Source organism: Budorcas taxicolor, chromosome 2, assembly GCF_023091745.1.
Source record: "Budorcas taxicolor isolate Tak-1 chromosome 2, Takin1.1, whole genome shotgun sequence".
In the NCBI taxonomy this organism is placed as follows: domain Eukaryota; kingdom Metazoa; phylum Chordata; class Mammalia; order Artiodactyla; family Bovidae; genus Budorcas; species Budorcas taxicolor.
Genome location: NC_068911.1, coordinates 17713106 through 17727320, shown reverse-complemented (window position 1 = coordinate 17727320; position 14215 = coordinate 17713106). Strand labels below are relative to the sequence as shown.

Below are 14215 nucleotides of genomic sequence, written 5' to 3'. Positions count from 1 at the left end.
CTGGAGGGTTTTCAGCAGGAGAATTACGTGTTGGGCTCCTGTTTGGGAAACATCCCTGGAGGTTGCCCGAAAGGACCAGGCTTGGGGGTGGGGAAGGGGATTTGAAGCAGGGCTCCCCATAAGCCTGATGGGCCTGTTCTCTCCCCCAGCCTTCTCCAGCACCCACTCTCACAGCTGTTCCCTCCCCGTAGCTTCGTCTTCTCACTGCAGCCTTCTCTGGGTCACAGTTTTTCCTTCCCTCCATATTCGTTTGTTGAAATTTTCCAAGAGAGAGACCATCTGAATCTTTCCATTCTTTTTTTTTAAATTATTATTTCTAAAATAATTTTATTTATGTATTTATTTTTATTTTTGCCTGTGTTGTTTTGTTGCTGTGTAGGCTTTATCTCTAGTCACAGTGGCGGGGGCGGGTGGGGTGGGGGGCCCACTCTCTAGTTGTGATGCGCAGCTTCTCATTGTAGTGGCACCTCTTGTGGAGCCTGGGCTCTAGGGCCCATGGGCTTCAGTAGTTGCAGCCCCCCGGGTCCTAGAGCACAGACTCAATAGCCATGGTGCAGGAGCTGAGTTGCTCTGCAGCATGTGAGATCACCTGGGACCAACGATCGATCCCATGTCTCCTGCATTGCCAGGCAAATTCTTTACCCCTGAGCCACCAGGGAAGCCCTCTAATTTCATTTTTGTTCCTCGGGCCACGCGCTGGCCTGCTTCAGCCTGATGAGACACCCACTCAGGCCTCAGTCGGCTGCGACTGAAGGTGGGAGCCGGGTCAGATGATTCAAAGCCTGCCTGCCCTAGAGATGTCCCCCACACAGGGACTTGGTCCCCACCTTCTTGTCGAGGAGGCTGTAGGGAGGACAGTAAACAGACCCAATTTGCCAACTGCTCTACTATTGTCAGGAGGGGGAGGGAATGGATTGGCTTCTTTTGGCCCCAAGAAGTGGAGTTAAGTAGAAAGTTTCTCCACGGTGGAAAGTACATGGGGACAGATTTTGGGGTGTGGAGGATACAGAGGAAGGCAGTCTCTCTCTTTTCACCCTTTTGGATGGGTACCATCATCCAGAGGTCTGGCCGAGTGGTGATCAGGGCTACACAATTTCCAGTGGCCCCTGGTGGCTACCCCGTCAGGAGCAGAACCACAGCCTTGTCCCAGACCCAAGGTTTCTCTTGTACGCTGTGCCCAGCAGGATGGACAGGTGGGGCCACACAGTCCCTTGCTATAGTCACACTGGCCCAGGCTGGGTCAGCAGGGGACACAGTGGTCACAGTGTGCAGTGGACCCCACAGGCACAGGCTGCCTCCCAGCCAGCACCACTTCTTCCCCGTCACATCCCTGCACCCTCCGACTTGTCACCTTGCCAGTTTCTCTGCGTGCGTGCATGCTAAGTCGCTTCAGTCATGTCCGACTCTTTGTGACCCCATGGACAGTAGCCTGCCAGGCTCCTCTGTCTATGGGATTTCCCAGGCAAGAATACTGGAGTGGGTTGCCATTTCCTCCTCTGGGGGACTCTTCCCAATCCAGGAATCAGACCCATGTTTCCTGCTTTGCAGGTGGATTCTTTACCACTGAGCCACCTGGGAAGCCCTGGTTTCTCTGAACAGCCCCTGAAACTCTGTTGAGGCACTTGTAATCTTTCCACTGACCAAGCCCAATGCTACTTCCGGTAGAAAAGATTTCCCTCCTTAGGCTCTTGCCCAGCAACTAGGAAGCACTTTTGGGTGGAGCTACCCTGATGGAAGGGGCTGCAGGTGCACAGACTCCAGGATCCCTAGGCCAGAAGGTGAGAGAGTCATCCATACGCTGGCCAAGAAGCTGACTGCTCCACCTGTAAATGCCTTCCCGACTCTCCAGTGCTGGAGGGACCAGGGACCCAGATGGCTATGCTGGGCTGGGCTTCTGAGCGGCCGCCCGCACAATGGATCGGGCTGGTGGTGATAAATGGCTCTAGTTGGTGCTGTCCTTTCTTCCCCCACCACTTTTCGGCCTTAGATCTTTCTGCTGCTATCAGAGGATTAAGATTTATGGCTTCCTCAGCCTTGTAATACTTGGGTGGACAGCGGCCTAATCAACAGAGCCGTCGTTTACCAAAATGCTGTCAGATTTGATGAACGTCATCGACTCTTAGCATTAAATTGGTAGTGAAGGGATTGGCCTTCCAGCAATTTACTGTGGGGTGGGCTTTCCTTAAAGGCCTGAAAAGCAAGTTCATTGCAATTATTAAAGCACGGATTTTGTTCTCACTCTGCTGCCATATCCGGTTTCCTGTTGGGGGTCAGGCAGCTTAAGCACCTCTAGGAAAACTCACAAGTGAAAATGTGAAGCGTGGGGGACCCTTCCCTTTGTTTTGTTTTTTTCTTTTCCCCCTGAGTTTTGAAAACCCCTGCAATGAGAACAATAAGTGAAACAACCCATAAAGCATCAGCTTTACAGTGACCTTGCTCGACACAGACTGTCAGAGCGCAAGCACTGTTAGTTGTAAGAGATCAGACAGATCCAGGAAAACCAAATCAAATAAGATCAATTTATTCCCCACCCCAACCCAAAGCTGTCTCTGTCAGTATCTTCGGAGCTCTCCTGCCCCTAGAGGGAGCCATTTATATAATGCACAACCTGTGCAACCATCCAGGTCACCTCTCAGCTTTGCTCTTTTTTTTTTTTCTAAGTGATGATAAGTGTAAACGCACGCCCCTTAGAATACTGTGCTAAGAAGGGTGGTGATACACAAAAACTCTGGGCATGACACTGGGCTGAGTGTGGCTGAGTATAAAACAAGCTGGCCTTGGGCTGGCAAACTGGTTTGTGGGTGTTTAGGCATGTTTAGGGGCTTCCCTGGTGGCTCAGACAGTAAAGAATCCACCTGCAGTGCAGGAGAACTGGTTTCAATCCCTGGATCAGGCAGATCTCTTGGAGAAGGGAACGGCTCCCCACTTCAGTATTTTTGCCTGGAGAAGTTCATGGACAGAGGAACCTGGCGGGCTATAGTCCATGGGGTCGCAAAGAGTCAGACCCGACTCAGTGACTAACACTTTCACTTCAGGATGTTTAGGGCTTCTGAACCCTGTTCCAGTATATGGTTGATAGTGCAAGGGACTACCAGATCTGGGTGCTTGCAAGTAGGCAGGAGAGAGCAGCTGCTCAGAAACACCCACTCTGGGTAAAGCGGGGAGCCAGCCAGAACCTCGGGCATCATCTTTGCAAGGACGTGAAGGTGGGAGGCAGGGAGCGGGCTGGTGCACCCAGGGGCTGGCTCCTTGGTGGCAGCAGGTGGGCGTCCTTGTGTGGGTGGGGCTGCTCACCACCTCCTCTCCGTGGTGGCAGAGGCACCTCCTGGGGCTGGGGCGGGAGAGCCGGCCAGATGGAAGGACTATTTATTTCTCTCTCCAGCACCCACTCCGCATTTAGAAGCTCTTTCTGGACCACATTAATTTTGTCACATGTTGCTTCATAAACACATTTTTCCGTTATACGTGCTGAGTGGGTTCCTTGAGGCCAAGGCATTGGTTTACATTTTTTTTTTTCCCATCCTCATGTTTCCAGAGCCTTGTTATGCAGTTAGCACTTGGTAAGGACTTGCTGATTAAGTTCCTTAATGCCCTACTGCAAACCTGTCCTACCTCGGTGAGGCAAGTTGTTGTGCTAAGCTCCTTGGAGGGAAGGGGAAAACCATGGGACAGAGAGACACACACGTGGACTCTTCTCCGTGACCTGGAGTGCTTTCTTATGTTTATAATTAAGATCAAGCCAGTAGAGCTGCACTGAGCCCAGCTCTCTCACTTGCCTGTGGGAAGTTCCCACTTCAGACATGGCTGCATCCAGGTGCTCAGACACTGTAACAGGGCTCGTTCACCATCACCCAACTCTGCTTTTTTCCATGTTGTCCTGGCAGAGCCACAATGGCCACCAGCAAGCAGCCCACAACTCACATTCTGTCACCTGCTGTTGCAGCTCTTCGGTCCCCTAAACCTATCACTCAGACAGGAAGGGCCAGCGGGCTCAGACTGGCCAGGCCAGGGTCATGCACTCCCTCCACCCCTGGATGCAGTTCCACGTGAATGCTTGGCTTAGGGGTGGGGAGGGGGAGGATTTCCCAAAAGAAAACCAGGGTACTTTTACCAGAATACAGAGGACTGCATACTGGACAGGCAGAAGCAACAGTGCCCACCGCCAAGCCTCAGAGACTTTCTGATCTTACACTTCTTCCACTGCATGTGTGTTTAAACCACCTGGGGTCTTATTAAAATCCAGGTTCTGATTCCTGCATCTGAGATGGGGCTTGAAACTTTGTATTTCTCACCAATTCCCCGGAGAAGCCAATGCTACTGGGCCCTGGATCGCACGTGGAGTAGCAAGGCTCTTGTCCCAGGCCTCCCTTTCCAGATAAAGTAGTAGAAACGCACGGAGGGGCCAGGCTGCACCCCAAGCGGGGTCCCCGTGCCCAGTGGTCCTCCCTCTTTCCTCCTCTCTCATACTGTTTCTTCCCAGCATTTGAACATTATTGAATGATTCCTGGGAAAGAGGGAGGGGCACATGGTGGAAAACCCATCCCAGCCATGAACTTCAAAGCCTTCACAGCTTCACCCTGACCTGGGGCAGGGAAGTCCCCAGGTGCCTCCTGGCCTGGAAGCCCCAGTTCTATGGATTCTGTGACACTCATCCTCCACAGACCCCACTGCTGGTGCCAGCAAATGCTCTGAAAGTACATTGATAAAGCCTGGGAGGCAGTGATACCCCACGGGGAGCCAGAGCCCAGGGCAACAAGGTTGATGGTCAAACAGAAGATGGGTGGAAGTTGCCGTTCTGTAAACAGCCAGGCGCACTTGGAGTCTGGGGAGTGCCACCACATGGCAGGATGGCCTGTGAAAGAAAACGTGTCCCGGGCCCCTTCCTTCTGCATTTCTGCCTCCTGCCTGTTCTCCGTTGGGGAGCTCCGTACCTGCCTTCTGTGCCTCTTACACTCTCTCTCCAAGGCCTTTTCCTGGAATGATCTACGGCCCAGCTCTTGTGTCTTTAGTGTTAAATAGTCTCAGGAAAGTCTTGAATCCCTCTCTGATCTCCCCAAAGGCTACTCTAACCCAGCCTGGACACATTTCTTCTTCACATGCCTGTTGGGGTCAATACAGCGTGGAGGTTCAGAACTGGGGTCAGGCAGCAAACTACAGCCTTGGGGCCGAATTCAACCACAGCCTGTTTCTGTAAATCAAGTGTTTGGGGGACCCAGTCATGCCCATTATTATGTGTTATTATTTATCTTGTGGTGCTAGTGGTAAAGAACTCACCTGCCAGTGCAGGAGACATAAGAGACTCGGGTTCAATCCCTCGATCCGAAAGATCCCCTGGAAGAGGGCACAACAACCCACTTTAGTACCTGGAGACTCTCATGGACACGGAAGCCTGGCAGGCTGCAATCCATGGAGTTGCAAAGAGACAGACACGACTGAAGCGACTTAGCATGCATGCACGTATTTATTTAGGCAAGGCTGCTTTGAGCTACAATGAAACAGTGGAATACTGTAGCAGAGACCACAGGGCTGGCAAAGTCTTTAAATATTTACTCTTTACAGGAAACTGGCCCATCCCTGGTTTCCAGTAAGGCCCCTGGAGCCACGCTGCTGGGATTCAGATATAGGCTCTGGGGCCTCCTAGCTGTGGGACACTGACCACATGGCTTACAGTCTTGTGCCTCGGTTTCCCCCTGGAGTAGCTGTGAGGACTAAAGGAACACAGGCCCCTGAAGCTGTTGGAGTGGCACCTGCTCTTCATTAAGTGACTTGGTGTCCATTGTGATGGTGGCGGGGTGGGGGGCACAGGCAGTGTGGATGCGGCTCAGAAAGGACTTCCGTCCTGACCACCGCGAGTCCTGCCGGGCAACAAGGCTCAGGATCTTCATTATCAAGATAATGACACGATTTACTATGCTTGCAGGGAAGCTGCATCTTATCCAGGGGAGTGGAGGTTTCCAAAGCTAGGGCATCGGGAAATGCAAGCTCTGAGTCACTGTTGACTGTCCCTCGGCTGGGAAGTAGATCCAGTGCATGGGGCTTGGTGGACCTCTCCTGATTCTAAGGTGGGGGCTTGGTGGTTTAGTCGCTCAGTCATGTCTGACTCTCTTGCGGCCCCATGGACTGTAGTCCACCAGGCTCCTCTATCTATGGGATTTCCCAAGCAAGGATACTGGAGTGGGTTGCCAATTCCCTTCTCCAGGGGATCTTCCCAACCCAGGGATCGAACCTGTGTCTCCTGCATTGGTAGGTGATTCTTTACTACTGAGCCACCAGGGAAACCCATAAGCCCATCAGAATCTCAGAGTGACATTTAAAGAGGCCCTGGCTCTCGGGTTTGTGCGCATGCACAGCCTCACCAATAGGAAGCATCCCCTTAGATATTGCTCTCTGGGTACCTGACTCGCCCCTCACCCTCCGCTGGCCCCAGTCTTGTCCACCAATTTCAGCACAGCCAACGTTGGGAGTCAGAGCGCTGATCCAGTGACAGTTTCTTTCCTTGCCTAGCCGGGCAGCTTGCTCCTGGGTTCACGGTGGATGAAATATACCCTTGAGGGGGAGGTCTGGCCCCCTTATCTGGTACCATGTAGGGCGAGTAGTGCAGCCCTGCTACACACTGGATGGATTGCTAGGCTGACAAAGCTCCTGATACTCAGGTGCCAGGCAACAGTTATGCTTGGCCCAGGTGTCAGGTGTGTGAGTGTATGTGTGGGAATCAGCGTAGGAGAAAGAGGGTGGGGCCAGGTCTTACAGACCTTCACATGCCAGGTGTACCATCTGGGGTACAAGTCTGGTTGTGAAAGCAAGGGGACCCAAGTAACTCTGGCTTCAACAACGTGAAAGTTGGTGTCTCCAGCAAAGGTTAGCGGTGGTCCGTCACCTTGCTCCGAGAGGTGGCAGAGGAGGCCAGGCATAGCCTTTTTCGTCGCTTGAGCCTCCTCCACAGGCTGTCCCCTCCCCACCATGCTCAGCAGCTTGCCATCACCTCCTCACTCCAGCTGGCTGGAAAGGGGGTCAGGGCAAGGGTGGGCACAACCTCGAAGATACACACATTCCTCCTCACCCCCACGTCACTCAGGCCAGAACGCGCTCACCTGTTCCCCTACCCCTAGTCACAGGGAGTGCTGGGATCACCTGGAAATGCAATACAAGAAAGGGAGGGGAAATGGACGTTCAGGGGACACGGGGCCAAGGGGTGGGTTACCCAAAGAATGACTCAAGGGATGCTAGGAGGATGGGGTCCCACCACACAGCTTCCACAGCCTCAAAAGTTTGTGATCTGTTTCATGTGTATTTTATTGGATTGGCCAAACAGTTCATTCGAGTTTTTCTGTAAGATGTGATGGAAAGACCCGAATAAACTCTTTGGCCAACCCAGTATTTTTAGGATTGTCCCCAGTGTGTGTGGAGGAGGGTACAAGGGGGCTTATTAAAGGCCCTGGGAAGTCCTGATCCCAAACCCAGGCTTCTCTAAACTTATTTAGATCACAAAGCCCATTTGGTGAAGCTGAACACCTACTAAAATTCTACTGATATGTCCAAGCAAAAAATTACTGTAAAATTCTCTTGCACACACTTTGGGCATAAGAACCAGTAAAGACTTGACTAGGAGTGGTTCAACCCATCCAGCCGGCCTGTCCAGGGTGACGCCCAGTCAGGTGGACCCTGACCCTGACCATGACCGAGTCCCTACCACGCTCGCCCCTCAGAGGAATCAAGGAGTTCGTTTCACCATATCTGAAACGGCCTGGCTTTTTGTGCCTAGAAATCTGTGCAGATCAGAACGGAAGCTGGCCCGCGGCTCCACATCCAGCCTCCTCCGGACTATGCTGAAGACTCTGAGCCAAGTGGGGATGTGACTGTCAAGGTGAAGGATGCTTCTGGGGACCGTCCACAGGTAGGACCGGCTTCAGCTTGGGGCTAGAGCAGCTCTCAGGGGTGCTAACAGTTCTTATTTCCTTCCTCCCTTCGCAAGAGCCTGCCTCCCTTCCCTCTTGCACTTACTTGCTACACTTTAATGAGCACACAAACCTCGTGCTACACACTGCTGGGAACCCACATCCAGAGACCAGCGAGGCTGGTGTCTGGCCTAAAAGAGGCACCGACACAGAGTCCGCCTACTGAAAGAGGGAGGTGAGGGGTGGGGCAGGCATACGGGGACCAGGAGGGAGAGGATCTGGGAAGGCTTCCTGGAGGGAGTGGCATTTACCTGGTTCCTAAAAGCTGGAGGGGAGGGGAGGCAAGCCGAGCTGATAACCTGTCTGCACCTGTATACGTGCGTGCTAAGTCACTTCAGTCGTGTCCAATTCTTTGCAGTCCTATGCACTGTAGCCCGTCAGGCTCCTCTGTCCATGGGATTCTCCAGGCATGAATACTGGAGTGAGTTTCTATACCCTTCTCCAGGGGATCTTCCCGACCTAGGGATCAAACCCATGTCTCTTGCGTCTCCTGCATTGGCAGGCAGTTTCTTTACTCCTAGAGCCACCTGGGAAACCCTGTATGCATGCACCTGCTGTTAAATATTTTGAATATCCAACCCTCTGCCACCCCCACCGCCCAGGCCAGCAGAACCACACACATGGAAACACCCAGCGGCCCATGTGTAGCTGTAGCTCGGAGTCCCTGGCCATGCAGCAGCTGACAAGGTCGGCCCCCGAGGTGCTTCCCTTCCCTTCCTCCAACTGTCATTCCATTTCTGAAATCCTTGGAACTGTGGCAGTAAATCCCAGTCTCCCTTTCACCATGCATTTGTTGTGTACCCACTTTTGAGCATCAGGCTCAATCCTGGGCATCAGAGACACAGAAAAGAACAAAACTGACATGGCTCCTATTCTTAACCAACTTATGTTCCAGAGGGAGAGACAGACTATAAAGAATAAAATCAAAAACTCAGAAACCTTTCAAGACATGCAAAGTAAAAATTAAAAGTGAAATACAAAATTTTAAAAAAGAAGAAAATCAAGAAATAAATAATGTGTTCTGGGTTGAAGGGGAACCAGAAAGGGGAGGTGGGACAGTGTGGGCAAGAGGGAACATTACATGATAGAAAGGAAAAGGACGCTTCTCTCAGGTGTGACATTTCAGCTGAAACTTGATGGATCAAACAGAGCCAGCTGGGGAAAAGCATTCCAGGCCAAGGGAACAGCAGGCACAGGGGACCTGAGGCTGGGTTTGTTCAAGGCGCACGATGCAGGCATGATGTGAGCAAAGGGGAGTTAGGAGGTGATGAGGTCGGAGGAACAGGGCAGCCAACCAGACAGTGTGCACAGTGAGCAGGGTAGGGGTGGGGATGGAGGATGGGGTTTTATTTCAAGGGCATTGATTTTGCAATTAGGATGAGTGTGTAGATTATCACCACAGTTATGTAGAAGCTGAATTTTAGAGAGGAGGCAAAGTCAAGCTGCTGAGCCAGTCCTGCCCCATTTGCTGAGAATGAGATTGTTCAGCCATGGACCCAAGCTGCAGATTCCTCAGCCTCCCCAGGACAGACTCTTCCTTCTGCCTGCCGCTGCTGTACGTGAAACCTGCTTCTCTAGAGTTAAAATGACTCACAAAGGAGACAGGAATGTCACCCTGGAAACATTCCTCTGATCACCGTTGCATGTTGGTCTTCCCTTCTTTGCTCGTCAAGGAAGGACAATTAAGGAGCAAGGGATCACTTTGTTTCACATTCCGGCTGCAGAAAATCTGAACGTTAATTGCAAATTTTTGTTCTTCCTGGATAAAAAAAAATGTTCTTTTCTATGGAAGGACCCAATGTCCTTGTCTCTGTAAACAGTCCATAGAAATGGGATTTTTACAGCGGACAAAACTGTGGACTTTGTTGCCTTCAACACCCACCTCCCACACAACACACACAACACACACACACACACACACACACACACACACACACACTTGCTTTTGAATCAACCAAAAGGTTCCCTGCTCAGGAGTCTGTGCTAACAGCCTTCAGCTTCCCTTCACTGGGGAGGCTGGTTTGAAGCCAAGCTCAGTCTGTCACAGCCCCAGCCCCGCCCCGTCTCAGAACGCCTGCGTGGCCTTCAAGCATGTTAATCCTCTCTCCTGCTTTGGTCATTTGGTACCCCCCACCGCCACCCCTACCCCATTAAATGAACATATATTCCTTCCTTTGCAAGCTCCCAAGCTCCCTGGAACACCAGGCAGCTTGTCCCTCACAAGCTGTTAAGCTCCATTAGCATTCCTGGGTGCGCCTGCTCTGGAGCAGCATCGCCCCACTCGCCCGCACTTAATTTTTTTCCACTGTGAGTGCTTGATTGTATTTCCTCTCCTTCCCTTTTTCTCCCCATCTTGAGGGGGCCCTCCGTGAGGCTTCACAGTCAATTTCCCCTTGGAGTTATTTTCCTCCTAAGTGAAAGAGTAAAATGGCCACGCCAGTTTTCAGCAAAGGCAGAAGCCTTAAGAGATGCTATCTGAACAGGGAAAGGGAGGGGAAAAAAAAAAAAACAAAAAACGCCTGGCTAAATATACTCAGTCCCCCTCACACTGTTTGCAAGCGCAGCCTGAAGTGGAGCAAAAGGAATTGCTGTCCGCGTGTGTACTTTTCATCTGACCTTCACTGTTGAAACACACCAGCCTTTTCGCCTTCCATCAGATCCTTAGTGAACTTCAATTTCTTGGTGCTCTGAGTTCACAGATGGGGCATGTGCAAGCATGTTCTGTTGGCCTCCACCCCCCTCCCCCGTTGACTGTGCTTTTTAGAAAAATGTGAATTACTAGCTGACATTTAAGAATCAGGAGATTCCATGTCACTCTGCACTGAGGGCTTTTCTTGAAAAATGGAAAGATTTGGGAATCACATTCTTTAATGACAGCCATGTGTGGAGCTGGGGGGTAGTAGCTCTTCCCTTAGACAAGACCGTGTTGCATATACCACGGTCCCCACCACATCCGAGGCACCGTCTAGATCCTGGAGATAAAGCAGACAAGTATATGGTATGCCACTGGGCAGAGTAGGGCTTCCACAGTGGCTCAGACAATAAAGAATCTGCCTGCAATGCAGGAGACCTGGGTTCGATCACTGGGTTGGGAAGATCCCCTGGAGAAGGGAATGGCAACCCACTCCAGTATTCTTGCCTGGAAAATTCCAAGGACAGAGGAGCCTGGCGGGCTAGTCCATGGGGGTCACAAAGAGTCAGACATAGCTTAGCAACTAACACTTATTAACACTAGGGCAGAGTGAGGAGCTGGAGAAAGTGGGCAGAGGTTGCCATGTTATGTGGGAGGAGGGGGCTTGCCCTTGATGAGGTGCTGTGTGACCTGGGGCCTCAAGGAAGCCAGCAAGTGAGCAGGTGGAGCAGAGCTTCCACACACAGCGGGCAGCAGGCACAGAGGCCCCAAGGAGGGAAGACAGCACAGAGGCTGGTGTGGCCGGAGCTGAGCACGCTAGGGGGAGAGGAAGAGGGGGAGAGGCCAGAGGCAGAGCCGAGGCTCAGATGACACTGGACTTTGAGAGCTGTGCTCAAGACTGAGGGCTTCTACTGTGAGTCAGCGGAGGAGCCATTGTAGGGTTTTGAGCAGCTTAACAGCTCCAGGGGAAGGAGGGCACCTCTTTTTCTTTCCAGAGCATTCTGCTCAAGTGCCCAATCCTGGTCACGTTGGCTCTCTTTGGGGTATGTGTTGCAACAGTTAGTAAGTCTCCATCGAAATGCCTTTGGCTCCATTTAAGGACCAGGAATGAAAGTACATATTGTTTTCTATGATTAAGTTATCCTTTTCCCCCTGATAATGCATGATCAATAGTAAAAATTCAAAATGATACAAAGAAAAGTCCTCTCATAATTGCACTGCCCTGGAGACTACTACTGAGAATAGGTAGGTACATGACTATCCAGACTGAAAATTGCATATACACATTGTATTCCTTGAAAGTATACTTCAATTATATCCAACATGAGATAGTTGATCTGAAATGTTCTGGTCCTGGCCTGTTCCCAATGAGTGGGTGTTTTCTGCAATTAGTTATCTCGTCAGTCCCTGAGAGCATGACAGGTAATGGGAAGAAGGTTTGCCCACTGTGGCAACTTCCAGAAAGCCTTCTTGAGTTTTTCTTTGCATCGTGTAGATCCTGGAGTGGCGTGAATTAGATATTAGCCCACAATTACAATTCAGGGCTTTGAAGTCTTTGTTCCTTGCTGACACCTAGAGACCCGTGCCAACCCGTGTGCCACCAGGAGGGCTGCCACATACAGACTCTGCTGTGGCCCATGGCATCTCACCCACCTGTCGGTGCCATGTAGATTAGGTGGCGGTTCCCCCACTGGTGGAGCATCCCCCAGTGACCCACCTGTGCCACTCTGTCCCCAGCAGGGCTCTTCAGTAAATCCCTTCAGTCACCCTCCATTAATTTCAAAGGTGAGACTTAAGGAGGGATTTTTTTTTTTTTTTTTTTTTTAGGGCAGTTCTCTAGCTTGGGAACTTCTGCAGTTTCAGATTACCATATAAATAACCTTTAAGCAAGTGCCTTTTTTTTCCTTTCTTTTTTATTGTACTTTTCACATAAATGGGATTATACCATCCAGGCTCTGATAATCCCACAGTTTTTAGGTAACAACATACTGGGGCCATCTCACAATACCCGTATCACTCAGACATCTGAACCCAGTGGCTCTGGTTGTTGGTGGCCCCTAGTGTGAATCCTGGTCCACTTAGCAGCTGTGTCTTGAGGTGATATTGGTAAAGCAGGGGTGAGTTCCAACAGATGAAGAGTGAGAATGAATGAGGGGAGGCATGGAGACCAACAGAGGGGAAAGAGGACCCCGTTCATCTCCAGGGATGTAAGTTGCTTTTACCACGCCCAGTTCTTTCTGCTTGTCCTTAGGATACCAAATCTCCCACCAGCACCACGCCCTGTGATTTTAATTTCTCCCTTCCGAACGCAAAAGGACGCCCTGACCCTCGAAGCAGTACGGACAGAGAAAGGATCCTCTTAACTATTCAGGATGTAATGGTAAGATGGACTTTCAGATCCTAACTGTCAGGGGTCAGGGTCTTCTCTGTACTAAAATAGCTGGGCCATAGGATAGACCCCCATGGGAGAATCTCCAATTACACCTGGGAACACAGCACAGATCACAACAGGATTGGATGTGAAAAAAAAAATCTCTGGTCCACCCAGCAGGTTTCAAACAACACATTAGAGACTTGACTTGATCCCATGCCTTTCTTGTCTTTTTTTTAAATTGGACTATAACTGCTTTACAACGTTGCGTTAGCCTCTGCTGTACAGCACAGTGAATTGGCCATATGTATACATATATCCGCTCCCTCGGGAGCCTCCCTCCTCCCGCCGCCCCAGCCCTCTAAGTCATCACAGCACAGAGCTGAGCTCCCGCGGCTGTATCTCTTACACGTGGCTGTGTGTATATATCGGTGCTGCTCTCTCAGCTCAGCCCCCGCCCCCCGCGCCTTCCCCCACTGTGTCCACAAGTCCGTTCTTACATCTGTGCCTCTCTTCCTGCCCTGCAAATAGGTTCATCTATACCATTTTTCGAGACTCCATATATATATATATATATATATGCATTAACATACGCTATTTTGCTTTTCTCTTTCTGACTTACTTCACTCTGTGCGACAGACTCCAGGTTCCTCCGCATCACTCTCGTCGTTTTCTTGAGTGGTAGTAAAAGCGCTCATTAAATGAGCACTCACTCAGGGACCAGTGCTGACTGGAGAACATATCATCCATCGCTGCTTTCATGAATGCTGCGAGTTCAGTGCTAGCTATTTTCATTCTCCTTTTGTAGTTTGAGGAAACAGACATGAGAAATGATGTCACTTGTCCAAGTCTCAGAGAAGCCCAGACTGGAAACCCTGACCCCAGGACTCCTTGTTCCATGAAATTAGCAATCACAGGCCAGGAATCGCATTACGTTGTTTTTGCTTCTGAAAGGGCCCAGGTCTCCCTAGGGGCAGGGTCTATTATGAATATTATTGATGTTTTGCCTGGGAGGAAGGTGTTGAGAGGTGGCCATCCATCAGTTATGTTTTAAACAATGATGGGGAAGACCTCTCCTCTGCCAAACATTTCCCCACTGAACTCAAGGCTGGGAACATTGATGAAAAATGTTTTTCGAAAGTGAAATCCAATGGGGTATACAACCAGACAAAGCCAAATTGAGGGACAGTCTATAAAACAACTGGCCTGGAGGCTTCAGAAATGTCAGTTGCATTAACAAACAGCGAAAGGCTGTTC

General features: G+C 50.7%; 1 protein-coding gene across 1 annotated transcript in view; it reads left to right on the top strand.

Moving 5' to 3' along the window:
• Positions 1 to 14215, top strand: part of KATNIP (katanin interacting protein) — a 177381-nt gene that overhangs the window by 22636 nt on the left and 140530 nt on the right. Inside the window, exon 5 of the mRNA XM_052635696.1 lies at positions 7763 to 7894. Coding sequence (XP_052491656.1) covers positions 7763 to 7894 — 132 coding nt within the window. The remainder of the gene's footprint in view (positions 1 to 7762; positions 7895 to 14215) is intronic.